The sequence below is a fragment of the Thamnophis elegans genome, chromosome 7, assembly GCF_009769535.1.
Source record: "Thamnophis elegans isolate rThaEle1 chromosome 7, rThaEle1.pri, whole genome shotgun sequence".
Classification (NCBI taxonomy): Eukaryota; Metazoa; Chordata; class Lepidosauria; order Squamata; family Colubridae; genus Thamnophis; species Thamnophis elegans.
The window spans coordinates 14976998-14993659 of record NC_045547.1 but is presented as its reverse complement, the minus strand read 5'-3'; the positions used below and the strand labels follow the sequence as shown (position 1 = coordinate 14993659).

Here is a 16662-nt window from a genome sequence, read left to right as displayed (position 1 = left end):
AGAGGTTTAGTTAAAAGTGTCAGTTGGATTAGATACTGCCACACCGTACCATAAACCCACGGCATCTCCAACTGTATCATTGCAGATCAGATGGCATCATAGGGTATACATCTACAGTTCCAGCTGTTTTTCAGGCCTCTGATAGGCAACAATACTGAAATATGTTCCCTGTAAATAAACGAGAGGAAACTAAATTCCTGCTAAGTAAGCAACCATTGGACTCAGTGGATCATTAAGAAAAGAAGAAAGTTAAGCATCTCCCAGGACAAGTTCAGTGCTGCCTACAATGGTTTGTTTTTTGAGCTCTTAAAACAGTGTTTTCAGTACCTGTTTTTTCAAAATCCAATTTAAAAATTGGCTTCTTTCGTCCAAACTATTCAACTGTCTAAAACAGTTGAAAAGTGGTTCTCAATGTGGGGCCCACGCCCCATGGTGGTGGTGGGGCAATTTGATTTTTAATGGGGGCAATTTGAACCTTGTTAAACCAAGTTAATGGCCTTTTAGGCTTCCTCCCTGTGAGTACAGTTCGTTTTTTGAGTAAAATAAGAATTATATGTCATGAGGGGGTGAGGGATCTGGATTTTAAAGATGCTTAGGTGGGGCATGGCCAAAAAAAGGTTGGGAACCAGTGGTCTACAAGTACTAATATTTTCTTGAGGTCACTTTCAAAAAGGAAAACATGAAAAGTGACTGTATCCTCACGTCTACAACTATCACACAAGGGTAGGTGCTCCTCAGCAGGGGTGGGTTTCAGCCGGCCTTACTGCCGATTCGCTCGTGCATGCGGTTTGCATGTGCGCGCGTGCTAGATAAGTGCTCCGTGCGCATGCACAATTCAATGGAAATTGTTCTGCACATGCACAGAACCTTAAAAAAAGATGGCGACGGCGGCAACATGGGAACTGGTTTCGGGGCGTGGCCAGCCTGGGTTGCTGCCGGTTCTGCGACCCAGGCCAGCATGCCACTACTAGTTCAGCCAAACTGGTAGGACCCCACCTCTGGTCCTCAGAAAGTTTTGTTGTTCTTAGCCTTTCTCTCTTCAGCTGTTCTTATTATTGCCCCCTGCATGGTTGGTCAGTCCAGCGACCATTATATCTCTGCACTTGATTTGGGACTGTGAAAACAAACCAGGGCTTCATGTAATCTGCCATTCTCTTGATGCATCTTTTCTGACTGGCATGGAAGTGCTTTCTATCATTTCACAGGTGGCATGCTCTGCTCTATCATTACACGGCCATTGATTGAAATGATGCTGTTTACAAAGCAATAAATTAAGCTTGCAAAGCCCCAGCCTGAAAAGCTCTCTCTTTTTCATCATAGATCTATTTTATTTATCCTACACTTGTCATGACCAATGCTTTCATGGTGGGCTAGAAAGGAGATTGACTGAAATTACATGGTTCAGAGTTTAGCCTCCATATCAGAGCCCTTATATTCCAAACATTGTAGTTAATTTGAGCAAAGAAAGAATCTCTCACTCTTCTTAATCTTAGAGCCCTTTAAAAAAGTGGGCGAAAGCAGGTTCGGTTAATGACTGCATGATTCACTTAACAATTGCAGCGATTTGCTTAAAGGATCATAAAATCAACTCACTTAACAACTGCCTTGCTTTAGGCAAGAGAAATTCTGGTCCCAATTGTGATCACAATTCAGGAATACTTGTATCTCAACTTCTTGAAAATCTCCAGATTCATTACCATGGAATAGTGGCTCCTTCCACGGTTCTTGCGAAGGGCAAATCCTTACTAGAGAACCACAGAAGTACTATCTGAAGCCAATCTTCTACTTTCATCAGGCTTTAATCTTTGGATCCCAGGGCACTTTTTAATGCAGCATTTTGGTCTATTCTATCCTATCCCATCCTTGTTCTAACCTAGGCTTCCCCAGAAACACGAAGCCAAGTCCTCATCCTGATAAACCCCTTTTATTTAATTTACAGTGAATTCATCTCCAGCAATATCTTTCCTCTCCCACAGTCTTTCAAGATAGTTCACAATTACTGACCTTTATCAGGCTTAGAGACTGGCCAGACTGATATCTTTCAGACGCCGTAATACTTGGCAAGAATGCTTCCTGAACTAATTGTCTCCTGCAAACACACCTCCCTTTTCGCTCCTGTTTTATTCCCTATGTGAGGGGCCATTCACTGGCCACCTGTGGCCTTACTCCCAAGTCAACCCTTGTTACCTAGCTGTTCCCTTCGTCTGGCAACTTTGTGCATGCGCACACTGGGAACAGGTTCCAGCTGTTTGTCTGCCTCACTGATGTCTGACTCCGATGGGCAGCTGATGGGAAGCTGATAACTGTCAGATGGCCCTGGCCATCTCTGCCTCCGACACGGAGCCCTCATCAGAGCCTTCCCCAGACTCCAGGACTGGCCCATGTTCCTTTCCAACCTCCTCACTGTCCGAATCTCCTGCCAGCTCTGCTGGTTGCTAGCAGGCCACAACAATCCTATCCTATCCTATCGAGTCAAACAAACTTATCTCCAGTAAGTTTAGCTTCCCAGTCACGCATATCTATGATGCAAAGAGATATGAAGCTATGATAGGTTGCTTTCCTTTTTCTCACCTTTTTCTTTGATAATCTGCATCTGCCTAACCAATCCTGCTTCCCATGGCAGTCCCATTGTTCTGCATTGCCCACAAGGTTACCAAAGCAGCAAATCAAGGAAAACAGCAGGATTCTTTCAGGGATGCAGTGTGACAGTGTTGAAGCCTGACAAAATCTCACCCTTAGAAGATTTCAGCACAAAAAACTTCATGGCTATGAAAACAAAGATACCAACTCTTTTTTTAATGCGCTTCTTTTAAGATATTGAAAATGGCATTTATTAATTGCTTTGTTGATTCTAGTGGTCAGTTTACAAAGGCATCAGTTACAGATGAAACTCGTAAAATTAGAATATCGTGCAAAAGTTCATTTATTTCTGTAATGCAACTTAAAAGGTGAAACTAATATATGAGATAGACTCATTACATGCAAAGCAAGATAGTTCAAGCCGCGATTTGTCATAATTGCTTCTTGTTCTACCCTCTACTCTTCCTCTGCTTGAAAAAGCTGTCCATTCACCTGTCTAGTGGCAGCTGTGGTCAGGGAAGGCCTTTGTATAGGCTCAGCTTGACCCCTTTCCTGGACCAAGAGCCTCCCCCCCCCATAGTCATTCATGCCGCATGATTGGGCTACTGCAGTGTGATGTTCATCTGTCCTTGGAAGTCACCAAGAAGCTACAACTGGTCCAGAATGCATGCCCCTGTACCTGTTGTTTGAGCTTCACAGATTTCTATATACAATTCAAGAGACTGGTTATCACCTGTAAAACTCTATAATGACATAAAGGCTAGATAGAGAAATTTGAAATTGAAATTTAATAAAATTTGTATGCCGCCCACTCCCTTGGGACTCTGGGCGGCTTACAGACAAGATAAAAGCATTTAAAAAATTAAAGGTAAAAAATACAGTTGTTAAAATTGCACACCATCCATTCTGTCTGAGTGGGGCTAGACATTGATCAACAGCCCCAGGCCTGCCGGAACAGCCAGGTCTTGGTGGCTTTTCGGAAGGCCGGGAGAGTGGTAAGGGTCCGGATATCTAGGGGAAGATCATTCCACAGGGCTGGCACAGCTACAGAGAAGGCCCTCTCCCGGGGGGCCACCAGCCGGCATTGTCCGGTCGACGGCACCCGGAGGAGGCCCAACCTGTGAGATCTAGTTGGTCGTTGGGAGGTATGTGGCAGGAGGCAGTCTCTCAGGTAGCCAGGTCCTAAAGCATGTAGGGCTTTAAAAGTAACAACTAACACCTTGAAGCACGTTCGGAGACCAATAGGGAGCCAGTGCAGCTCGCGGAGGATGGATGTAACATGGGTGTATCTAGGTACACCCAGTATCGCTCACACAGCTGCATTCTGGACCAACTATAGTCTTCGAACACTCTTCAGGGGCAGCCCCATGTAGAGCGCATGTAGAGGGACCCTATGCCCTCCTTATATCATTGTAGAGCTTTACAAGTGATAACCAGTCTCTTGAATTGTATGTAGAAATCTGTGGGGCTCAGACAACAGGCACAGGGGCACATTAAGGCTAGATATTTGAGGGACCCTATGCGCTCTCTGACAAGGGACAAAGTGGCTCAGTGGATAAGATGCTGAGCTTGTCGATCAGAAAGGTCAGCGGTTCAACGGTTTGAATCCCTAGCGCTGCGTAATGGAATGAGCTCCCGTTACTTGTCCCAGTTTCTGCCAACCTAACAGTTTGAAAGCATGTAAAAATGCAAGTAGAAAAATAGGGATCACCTTTGGTGGGAAGGTAACAACGTTTTATGCGCCTTCAGCGTTTAGTCATGACCACAGAGACGTCTTCAGACAATGCCGGCTCTTCGGCTTTGAAATGGAGATGAGCACCGCCCCCTAGAGTCAGGAACGACTAGCACATATGTGCGAGGGGAACCTTTACCTTATGCCCTCTCTACTAACTGGCAGTTCTATTCACTCCAGTAGGGTAAGCCTGTTCTGTAACCCAACAGTTAAAGGGACCCAGAAAGGCGGGTTTTTTGAAATAGCCTGCCTTTGAAAACCTGGATAGAGATGATTGAGCAGGTCCCTTTTTAATACTAGATGCAATGAACTTAGGTTGTGTCCTTCAGTGGTTTCCCTCTAGTTATGTTTTATGCTTTGTTCTGCATTGTTTTCATTCTGTTTTTAATCTATAAAGCCACCAGAGTGGGAGGGAGTTGAGAAATGAGATAAACAAATATTATTTTTGAAATCATTGTTTCCTAATTTATCAATATAATTTTAAAATACAGGTAGTCCTCAACTTACAACCATTTGTTTAGAGACAACAAGTTTGAAGTTACAACAGCAATGAAAAAAAATGACTTATGGCAGTCCTCTCATTTATGACTGTTGCATCATCCATGTGATCAACATTCAGGGGCTTGGCAATTGGCATGTATTTTCAGCCGTTATGGCCAGGTCACTGTTTACATCCTTCCCAACCAGCTTCTGACAAAAGTCAATAGGGGAAGCCGAATTCTGTTAATAACCACATGATTAATTTAACAACTACAGTGATTTGCTTAACAAATGTGGCAAAAAAAACCCATCGTGGGCATGAACTCACTTAACAACCGCCTTGTTTAGTCACAAAAATTCTGGTTTCAATTGTGGTTGCAAGTTAAGGACTACCTTTATTATGTCAGCCTCTAATATATAAATAATATACATTCTACCCACATTACCTTAAAAGTTGAATTGAACTTATAAATTATAAAAGGATCTTGTGATATCAACCAATGTAGTAACCATCTCACTATCTCACCATCTAAATCACTAATAAAAATGTTTATGTCACCTGTCAGAGCTGCAAGCCATCTTTTCTTTTTGGATTTCAGGCCTGGTACAGTTTCTACTGTGGGAAAATGGGAGGGGGATTATATGGATTTGGGTTAATATCAGGGTTCCAAGAAACACCCACAACCAAATAAAACTCCAAGTCTTGAGTTTCCTCAATATTCCATTTTATTAGAGATGTCATGTTGGCACATCTGGGAAAACCTTAATCTGAAAGCTTCCAGGTTTTCCCACCCAGTTGAAAGTTCAAGATCCTGCCCCAACACCCACAAGTCCATCATATGGTCCAATCTTCCACGGCCACAAAGACAGACTCCTCCCATCCACATCTAGCCAGGTGCAGGGGGAAAAGCAACCTTGACTTTCTGAGGAAGAATGTTGTTATGGCTACATATCACCAATTCCATATAATCCCCCCTCCCATTTTCCCACAGTAGAAAATGTGGCAGGCCTTAAATCCAAAAAGAACAGATGGCTTGCAGGTCTGACAGTTTAAGGGTAACCCCCTCTTGCCCCACCTCCATTTCTAAAATTATTTTGATTATTGAGGAATACCAGACTACCATGTGCAGTGGTACCTCACTAGATACTTCTGTTTGATGGTGAATAAAGGCCCCATCATCTGTTGCCCTCCTGGTACTAATGCTCTTAGAATTGAACCTATATCTTTTTCCCAAATAACTTTTACAAGTAATTGTTGATTAAAGTTATACAGAGATTTGGACTGAGGCTTCATCAATATAATCAGCCATACCGGTACTCTTGTTTTAATATAATATGTTTACAATACTTAAGGGACCCAAGAAAAGTAATACCAGAACTAAAGAACTGGATAGGAATAAATAAACTGTTCCAAGTGGAATTATAGTTCTATATCATGGTGAAAAAATTGGGCTGATTTTTTTCCTGGGGGGGGGGGGAACGTCTTTGGGAGAAGGAAAAAATATGCTTTGAGACAAATTTCAAAGATGGAAGTTGTGTCTTTTCCTTACTAAAATAGTGAATTGAATATTGTAGAGCATTTTTCAGAAGAGCATAAGGTAATCAATTTGCAGTAGTTGCCTTTAAAAAAAACCTGTAAGATGGAAACTAATAAATATTGTGTATAGTCTGTGCTTTTCTAGCAGTCTTCTATGATCCCCAGGTAGCTTTAGCTTTGAAGATTTTTTTCTCCTTTCTTCCATTTGGCAATGCTGATTTCATATCTATTGCCATGGCTAAATTGTCTTGGGACTTTAATAAAGCATGCATTATCTTTGCTTGATAGCAGTTGATGTTGATACTTAGTAATATTCCATAGAACACATGTATTTGATTTAGGCTGTTGAGTCAGAATATGCGAAATGATAGTAAAGAAGTGATTGCATACTGTTTTTTAGCCAGGATCCAAGGGATTCAAATCTGCTTCATCTAGCAATAATGCTTATTTATCTTGACAACATGACTTCAAATGCACCCTTTCTCAGCATCTCATAACCTACTGGTCATAAGAGGTGGTGAGGTATGGATAGAATTGGGATTTCTATCTTTATTTGTTATTCTGTTTGCTCTTTCTTCAGGAGGTTGCTAATCTCAAATTTTTCTTTTCCACCTTTATTCCCTAGTTATTCATAAATGGAGTATTCTCCCCATGACTCTCCTCTGGTAGGATATAGCTAGCCAGGTGCTAGGCTGGTCTGCTTAGATTTTTATATTTCATGTAAACAAATCTTCTTCTACTTGTAGCTAGACAACCTACCTCAATAGTCTTTACACTAAGTGAATCTCAGTTTACAGGAAGACATTTTTCAGGAACATAAAGAGCTTCCTCCAAATAGAATTACATAAAACCAGCACAGAAAAGGTAGAAATTCCTGTAAAAGACAAAGAAATTGGGAAAGCAGCACCTGAGACAGTCTGTATAAAAGCTGAAAGGACCAGACTTCTCTGGTCAAAATGACCAAGGGTTTGCATCAGAGGTGGTATTCAACAGGTTCTGACCAGTTCTGGAGAACCAGTAGCAGAAATTTTGAGTAGTTTGGAGAACTGATAAATACCACCTCTGACTGGCCCTGCCCCCATCTATTCTCTGCCTCCCGAGTGCCAGCTGATCGGGAAGAAATGGGGATTTTGCAGTAATCTTTCCCTGGAGTGGGGAGGGAATGGAAATTTTACAGCATCCTTCCCCTGCCACACCCACCAAGCCACGCCCACCAAGCCACACCATGCCCACAGAATCCCACCACTGGTTTGTATAAATGTTAAAAGAGGAAAGACTGATGGATAGAGGAAAGTATTAGAGAACATAGATGCTTCACAAATGATATGGTTGATAATGATTGATTCGACTTTAAATGTCATTTAGAACTAGTTGAGGGTATCGAGGAATCTTTCTAACCTTTATGATGAAAAATTCAGCATTTCAAAAGTACATCTTTTGAGGAACTTCTGTACTGTAACAAGAGATGAAAACCTGCATTTGCATGTGAATAAAATGCTTGACGTGGTCAAGCAAGTTGAGAGGCCAGATCTAAGAAACCAAGGTGAACTGCTAATTGCTTTACTTCTAAAATCTTTATCTATGAAATGGTGGTTTCCTTCTTAGAAATGAAAGATGTGGAGCAGATCTTTATAATAACTTAGTTTGAATTCTACTATTCTGAAAGACTTCAAGTATCTCTGAAGAATCATAAAGCTGAGTTCAGATAAACAGCAGTCTGGCTCATCTCTATGCCAAGCACCCCAAGAAAGACAAACCAAAATTGCCAGCGTACATACGTACATTCCAAAGAGAATGGAATCAATCTACAACAGTGAAAGAAAGGCAAAGGCAGAGTGTGCAAACTAATAAAATTCAGAAGGAGACATTACTCTTGTCTTTCTCCAGCACACAGGAGTCAAACTTGAGCCAGTGAGACTCAAACTGCCGAAGTGCTGGCAATTGGCAGTCAACAGAATTACTGCATTCTAACCACTGCACCACCACAGCAAAGAAGAAAAATTCTGACTAAGACAATGAGATACATGCTGCAGTGATGCAATATTGGGAAGAAACAATCAACACATCCACCAGTGCAAATTAGGTACCCAAGCAAAGCCTTAAATGCAATCCCCTATACCATACATTTCGACATGGAAAGAAGTCCAGTTTAGGGTACATGACAGGTTTCGATTTAGGCTTGTAGGTCAGAAGAAAAGAGACTCAAACTGAATTTGCAGATGTATGACAGAAATGATGGTTGAATACTCAAAATACCGCACTGTATACAAAATCCTAGAATCTGCTCTTCACCTGTCAAGATGCATAGTGCTACTGATTTTGATGAGGAGAAAAATAAAACGTGGAGGTGTCAGAACATGTTCCCCACATCTAGCTAGTCAGTGAGCCAAGACTACAGGCTTCTTAGGGAATCTTTAAACTGGTATGGCAGAGCAGGTAGGAGAAAATGAGGTGCCACAGATCAGATGCTGAGAGAGATCCAAGAAAGACACTCCACCCTAAAGGCTTTCCTATATTGTTCAAAGAAGGAGATAACAGAACCCTGCTCACTGAAAGACATCAAGAAAATGTCAGTCACTGAGCCAAAAAAGGCTGCATAATCGAATCTCTTCATAATAATGACACATACAAACTTGTCAAGGCACCAGCAAGAAAGAAAACAAATGGGTCTTCAAAGCCAATGCAACACAGAAGGGAATTAGCCAGTATCATAAGGTCCAGCTAGTGTGTAAACAATACACAAGTAGGTCAAGTTTAGTTTAGTTTAGTTTATTGTCATTGCACATGGTACAATGAAATTAAATGCCATTTCCAGTGTACATTATAACTATAAAAATAAAAACACAAACATACATCCTTTACATTCTATATAATTGAAATTGAAAACCTGATATTGCAGTATACCATAAAATTCGATATGATTACTGCCCTGGGATAGAAGCTGTTTTTCAGCCTATTTGTCCTTGCTTTTATTATCCTGTACCGTCTGCCAGATGGTAATAGTTCAAAAAAAGGGTGCCCAGGATGAGATGGATCTTTAAGAATGTTTTGAACTTTTTTAAGGCAGCAGGAGCTATAAAGCTCTTCCAAAGAGGGAAGAGGGCAACCAATGATCCTCTGGGCAATGACATTGACCCTCTGGAGTGCTGTCCTATCTGCCACTGTCTAATTGGCTTTATGATAAATAAGGATTTATGATGAAACTTTTGCAATACTAATCAACTATATTTCTATAAAGTAACAGAATTCATTGACCCTGGGAATAAAAATGGAAGTTTCCAAAACATTGCAGACCAGGAACAGAGGAATATTTTCATTGTATGAAATGATTAGCACTCTCCCTATTAATTCAGGCCTGGGTTAGAAAGATAGGAAGGCTCCACCTTTACATTTTTATTAATAGGTGGAGCCCAAGATACACAGTGGCTAGAATGAAATCCAGTTATTGTCAGCGTTCCAAGTAACGCACCCATTGAAAGCTCCATGTCCACTTCAACTTTGAAACGAAACCTGGCTGAAGCCATTTTTTGCTGCCTCATAATTGCCAGTTACCACATATACTGTACAACTATTGCTTCTTTCCTGACATAAATATGAATTGCTTAGATAAAGCTGTTATTTAAGGAATAACAAAAATGTACCAAATTTAAATATTTTCAGTTGGGATGCTTAATGTTCCAAAAATCAAAAACATTAAATATTAAATAAAACGCAAATGAAGTAAAATGAAATAAAATACAAATTTAACTGCTAACGGTGCAGAATAGCAACAAAAAGAGATAATGTATTTTTAGGACTATTTAAAACTATTTTACTAGAATAAGGCAGTATTTCAGGTATCTCAGACTTTTGATTACATTAGTCTGCCTGGGACTATCAAAAATGGGAAACATAGTTTGATTGAGAAAGATCAACTTAAAGAATATAAGAATAGCCTGGCTGGATCATGTCAAGGCTCATCTTAGTCCAGTGTTTTGTTCGTCACAGTGGCCAACCAGACTTTACAACCTGTTCATTCTCCCCATCATCCTGATGCCTACAGGAGAGCAGTTTTCGCTTACTCATTGTAGGAGAGAAAAACTATCTTGATCAAGATAGCTGGGGTGGAGAAGGAAATTTTGTAAATCCAGTTCCTGTTGAAATAGTCCTAAGGAAAATAGTCATTTCAACTGCTAATTGCACTGCAGTTTGTTACTACTAGTTGATTGCTGATCAGTTGGACAAGATGGAGGTGCCAGCATCATGATTAAAGCACCATCCTTGTTTACCCATGTCAACTGCTATTTTGACCCTATCTTTATTGTGGCACTATGACATGCAGCCAAACACACACACACACACAGAGGGAGAGGGAGAAAGGGGGGGAGGGAGGAGAGAGAGAGACTTATTGATTAATGCTGCTGATTTTCAAATGGGCTATAGGGATGTGAAGATTCCTTGGTATTTAGCCAAGAAAGGGATGCTGGAGGATGCTAAATGAGAACTTCTTTTAACAGGTTTTGTTGTTTGCTGACATAAGCAACAAGCAGACATGACTCATGGGTTCCTGTGGCTATCTGGACAGGTTCATGAAATACTTCATGAACAAATAGAATATGTGAAAATTTCATGAACAAATAGAATATGTGGAAATTTGCACTCCTCTCTACTTCATTCTCTCCATTTAGCATGAAAGACCAAGAAAACCTTTGAGTATATGAAGGATAAGCTTGAGAGTAGGCAAGGAAACTGAAGGCTGGTTTGACAGGTGCTTTTTTCCTTGCACAAATGAGATTCCATACCACCTACCTACTCTGTACATTTGATGCTTTTTTCATATTTAATTGCTTATGAAATGGTTTGCTAGAAAAAAGTATTGTATTTAACAGTGAAGCCAAACTATTATTTCTGAGGAAAAAAATATTTAGCCTCCTGTCTCTTGAGTTTAAAAAAAAATCAGGACATTCTGTAGCATAAAGAAATTCCCACTTAAGGTCTGGGAACTCTTCTGGAATTTTAAACAGAATGATAACCTAACTCTTACCTCTGACAAGAAAGCAAGAGGACTTCCATTGGGTGGGAGATTAACTGTTTCACTCTAACCATTCCAGTTGCAAAAATAAACAATGCTATCAATTTGTTTTTCATGAAAACCTCCCTAGCCTTTTCTCTTGGGAGAAAAAAGAAACTCACCACAAATTTTCTGATGGGAAAATGCCTCCTCCTTCCTAGACTGAGGAGTCATTGCTTCAATAATCTGTTCCCTTTCTAAAGCTCTTATGTAAAGATAAACCACGTGGGCCCAGGAAACAGTTTCAGACACTTGGTTTCCAGTAAGTTTTGGTTACTGTTGATAGCAATTTGTCATCCACAAAATCAAACAAACACACTTAAAAAGAAATTTCCTTTAAAGAACATTTTTTTTCAACTGGTAAAATAATGAAGAAACAGAAAAGTAGACTAAAGTCTAAAGATCGTACCAGGATTTGGCAACATGGGGCACCAGGGCTCCATACAGGCTTTAAATCCCTTTTGGGGACTCTTCAAAGCTACTATTCAACTTGCTAAAAGTAACATCGTTTCTAGTCACTTTGAAGTGAGAAACATTAAAACAAAATAAAGTGCACTGTAAGCCCTAAAAGAATCTTAAGGTAAAGGTAGAGGAAAAAGAATCTTAGTTAACATTAAAAAGCAAAACAAAAACCCCTCCCAAAACTTAAAGAAAACTCATTTGAAAATCCTGGCTCCATTTAACCCTGCCAGGCAAAATAATTATGCAATCTTTGTCATTAAAAGTTTGCCTGCCCCTATTGCTAAATGTTCCTACTTTCAACCAAATTAGAATATTTTTTAATTATTTCACCTTGTTCATGTTTAATGATGTCTCTCAGACTACACAATGGTATGTAGTAAAAAAACAGCTGAAACTAAAAGACGGGAAGCTTTACAACACTAAACTATTGGTTATTCTTATATAAACACAGAATACTGTAGTTCTGTGATAGAGATCTCTTGCATAAGAGAGGCTGGTTTGAGAAAATAACTTAAGTTCTGCAAAATAAATCTGGTTCTTTCCTGAGTTTTAGGCCTATATTTTAATGGAGCAGACCCTGACTGTAATGGATTCATTTAAAACTTCATATGTTTACTTCACTAAATGACTGAGCCAAAATACTGTTGGTAATCTTAGTTGGTAAAGCTAGAAAATCTGGCAAATCCCCTTGAAATCACAAGATCTGCTTTATTCTGAATTTGGTTAGCTTTTAGTTATCCTTTTTTTAATTATAAAGCTTTGTTTTGTAAAATAATACCCTAATAATGACTGGAGGCAAACAAAGCTTATCTCCCTAGCCAACAGTCAAGAACTCAGAAGATTAAAAGGCATAATGTGGATGGCCATGAATTCTAAAATAATTAGTGGGAATAGATTCACTCTCTCACACCATACTAAAGCTATTTTTAAAATCCTTCTTCCTTTATCTAAATATAAATAGTTTATATTTAGTACAACAGTGACTTTTTTTCCTTGCCAATCACTGTATGATAACCCTGATCCAACATCAATAGCTTGATAAATATACAAAAAAAATTTCCTAGCAGTGTCTAATTTCCTAAAAAACAGTACACCAATAAATAAATTAGACTGAATTACAATCAGGTCCAAAGGTAGTAAAGTTTATTCCTATGAGGAATATTGTGGTTTATTGATTACACTGGTGAAAATGTGGAAGTATTAATTTCAAATTTTGTTTTGGGCAGAAGTAAGACAGCATGTAATAAATAATTTAGTATTTGTCATGAAAACCTTACCAAAATGTACACAATAACAATTGTAGCCACAGTATACTATTTTGTGTTTTACTGGGTGCAGTTTGTAAAACTATGACATATTTCAAAACTGTATACCCCCAAAATTATACGGTTGTTTTGAGAGATAAACTAGATAGATCTGTCATGGATATTGCTAATTACAAATAGCTAGAATTGAGAGGAGGAGGAGGAGGAGGAGGAGGAGGAGGAGGAGGAGGAGGATCCAGATTGAGGCAAAGACACAAGGGAAGTGGTAGTTAAACCAGCTGAAATATGTCCATTGACTCTACTATTCACAATGGGAGCTTTTTATTTCCTAGCATGAATAGGGGAAGAGAATCTCAATCTGGATTCTTAACACTGCAATGGATGTTTGATTGCTAGAAAAGTATACATTCTGTTCATGGTTTAGTGTCCAAAAATGTGGCTACCCCCTCTGATTTCATTGAAACAGGTTTGGTTGAGTTTTCAAAACTTTCATCTGTTCAGAGGACATGAAGCTCTTGTATGCATTGAATGTTTGTATTATGTTATTACTCAAAATCTCTGTGCCTTTTAATCTTCTTGTTTATGTAAATGTCTAATTCCATATTTATTCTAGGTTGATCTAGTTCCTAGAGATGCTGGCGACCATCGGCACTAATTTTAACATTTACCTCTAAATTTATAGGCACAATATTGAATGATGTATCTTCTGCTGATGCTTTTTTCCATTCCCAATGTACTCAGTTCTGTTTTAATGGGCTAATAAATAGAAAATTATTCCTCCATAATTAAAATGCTGAATTCAAACTAGCCCATGTTTGAAAGTTTGCCTGGAAATTTTCCTTATGTATGTTTCAAAAATGCATTTTGCTTCTTTCTAATTTCACCCTCTCTTTTACTTTCTCCCCACAAAACTCTCTTAACAGTTCCTCCAACTGTTGAGGAGTAAAAATTAGATAGATTTGCAACCCAGGGATGTTTAGCTGGATTGCAATCTAACTACCCGATCTTTATTCAGAGTCTAGCCTAGCTGTGAATTCTAACTACTTTCCTCTTAACATTTCTAAACCTGGTTTTTCACCAGTGTTGGAACTAATTGCTTTTCCCATTTTCCTCCCCACCCCCCTTTTTTTCCCTTTAAAAAATCCTGGGAATTCAGGCTCACATTTCACCCATGACCTATAGCTTCCTGTACTAAGAACAACATCTCCTGTGCCACTTGTGTTTGGTTTCTTTGAAAATTGATCACAGCTGGAGAAATAGATTAGCACAAAATAGTAAACAACCAGAAACCAGCATAGGCACTATTTAATAGGATAAGAGAAAAGTGGGGAGAAGATTTTAGAATATAAATGTGTGAAAAGGAATTTTTGCAAGTCTTGCAAAATACTTGGAAATACTTGGAAATTTACCCAAGTTTTTTAATTTTAAAACAGAGTAAATTCCACCTCAGGATTTGTAAGATAGCAATCTTTAGTTTAAATCCTACCTTACCCAGTTCATTTTTAATATCAAAGTGGATCTAATGCTACAGTAATGAATAAATTAAATGTGACAGTATATGGATGAAAGATGACAACTGTTATTGTCCATATAAAAGGAGAAACTTGAATTCAGTAGGCCTTGAAGCCATGTAAACTGTTGGTAAAGATCCACTTCTTCATAATCAAGAAAGTTCTTTTCTACTCGATCCTCCTCTGTCTCCAGGATATTCCAAAGACAGCTATGTCATTTATGTCAGTTATACTGTTTCCCTGAAAATAAGACCTCCCGGATAGTAAGCCCAATCAAGCTTTTGAGTGCATGTGCTAAAATAAGCCCTCCTTTGAAAATATTGCAACACAGCAGTAGCCATGCTCGCCACCTCCTGCCCCTCAAAAATGATAAGACCTCCCTGAAAATAAGGCCAAGCGCTTATTTTGGGGGGGGGGTCAAAAGAAAATAAGATCCTGTCTTATTTTCGAGGAAACACGGTAGTTTGACTCTGAGCACAATGCAACCAATGGCCATTATGAGATTATTATTTCAGAATATAAAGAATGCTCTGTTTTAGGCTCTAGACAACCTTTTAGAATACAGCTGTGGGAACAATTTATTTCCTGCTAGTGTTACTCTCTAATGAACAGCCCACAAATTAGTGGTATAACACTTAAAAAGACCAAAAGAAAATACAAAGTAGTAAAGGCAGGACTCCTTCACCTTAGTCAGAATTAATCTAACCCCAATTTGCATACACACAGGTAGTCCTTACATGAGCACTTGATCCCTTTGCTTTCAATGGGATTACATGTTTGAGTAATGCCAACTTGTGTGCTTATATGGAAACACCTGATCCTAGCTGCTCTTCTACAGCCCCTGGCATTATCAGGGCAGTGATTCTAATGCCAATTCTGAACTGTTTCTGTCTGTCTAACATTCCTTTTTAATCCCCATCCTGCCTGCCCCTCCCTTATGTAGGGTTACTTTAGTGATCCTTGGAATATTTTTGACTTCCTCATCGTAATTGGCAGCATTATAGACGTCATTCTCAGTGAAACTAATGTGAGTATAACTCTACCCTCCTTAGGATGCCACCAAATCCTCCTTCTCTTCTTCTTTACTTGTTATCTTCTCTTTTTTTTCTGGTTTATGTTTTCTTCCCTCTAGTCATGCTTTTATTGACCTTGCCGTCGTCCTTCTCCCAGGGGGGGAAAAAAGGAGGAGGGTTGAAGACCTCCTTTCTTTTCACTGGTCACAACTGTGGCCGGTGAAGGCGCACAGAGATTGGGGTATGTGTGCTTTTTTCCCCTCCCCAAAAGATGAAACCAAACCAAGCCAGACATGTTTGAGTGTAACTTTCTAACTAACCAGGCTTTTTATTGATAACCTTCCATCATGTTACAGAGGTCTGAGCAACCAGTGTGTAGAGTGGTAAGAGAGTTTTTACTATGCCCACATAACCTCTTTCTTTCCTTATTTTTTTTCTCTTCTCTCCCTCTTTCATGCTTTGTTTATTTGTTTGTTTGTTTGTTTGTTTTGGTTTTTCTTTGGGTTTTTTTATACCCTTTTTCCTTCTCTCTCCTGTTTGTTTTTCTCTTCTTTTTTCTTCCCCCCCCCCTTTTTTTTTTTTGGTTTCCCTGCCACATGCAGCACTATTTCTGTGATGCATGGAATACATTTGACGCCTTGATTGTTGTGGGTAGCATTGTTGATATAGCAATCACCGAGGTGACCGTAAGTAGCCGGCCTCTGTCCCTGAATGTGCCTGCTCTTAATATCCATTTGTCTTTTCTGGGTTTTTTAATCTCTTCTTTTTTTACTCTCTTCCCTTCTTTCTCCCTCCCTTTCTATTTAAAGACTTTTTTAAAGGATTGCTTATTTTCTTCTGTTTTTGTTTCTGCTTGTTTGTTTATGTTTTAGAACAACTTTGAAGACTTTTCTGACTGTTGCATCATTTTCTTTCCCCCATAATCAGCCTGGCATGAATAAAAAAACTGTATAGTAGGGGGGAGGAATCTATGAAAAGTTTGTGGAGTGAATGCACAATAATAAGCAAGTTTCTGTCCTGGGAAGTTGTAGA

General features: G+C 39.3%; 1 protein-coding gene across 2 annotated transcripts in view; it reads left to right on the top strand.

Moving 5' to 3' along the window:
* CACNA1C (calcium voltage-gated channel subunit alpha1 C) overlaps nt 1–16662 on the top strand; it is a 483479-nt gene that overhangs the window by 412413 nt on the left and 54404 nt on the right. Inside the window, exon 29 of one of the 2 annotated variants that reach the window (XM_032220855.1) lies at nt 15561–15644. In XM_032220855.1, coding sequence (XP_032076746.1) covers nt 15561–15644 — 84 coding nt within the window. Of the gene's footprint in view, nt 1–15560; nt 15645–16232; nt 16317–16662 lie in introns of both variants that reach the window. The other variant, XM_032220856.1, reaches the window with a different exon arrangement.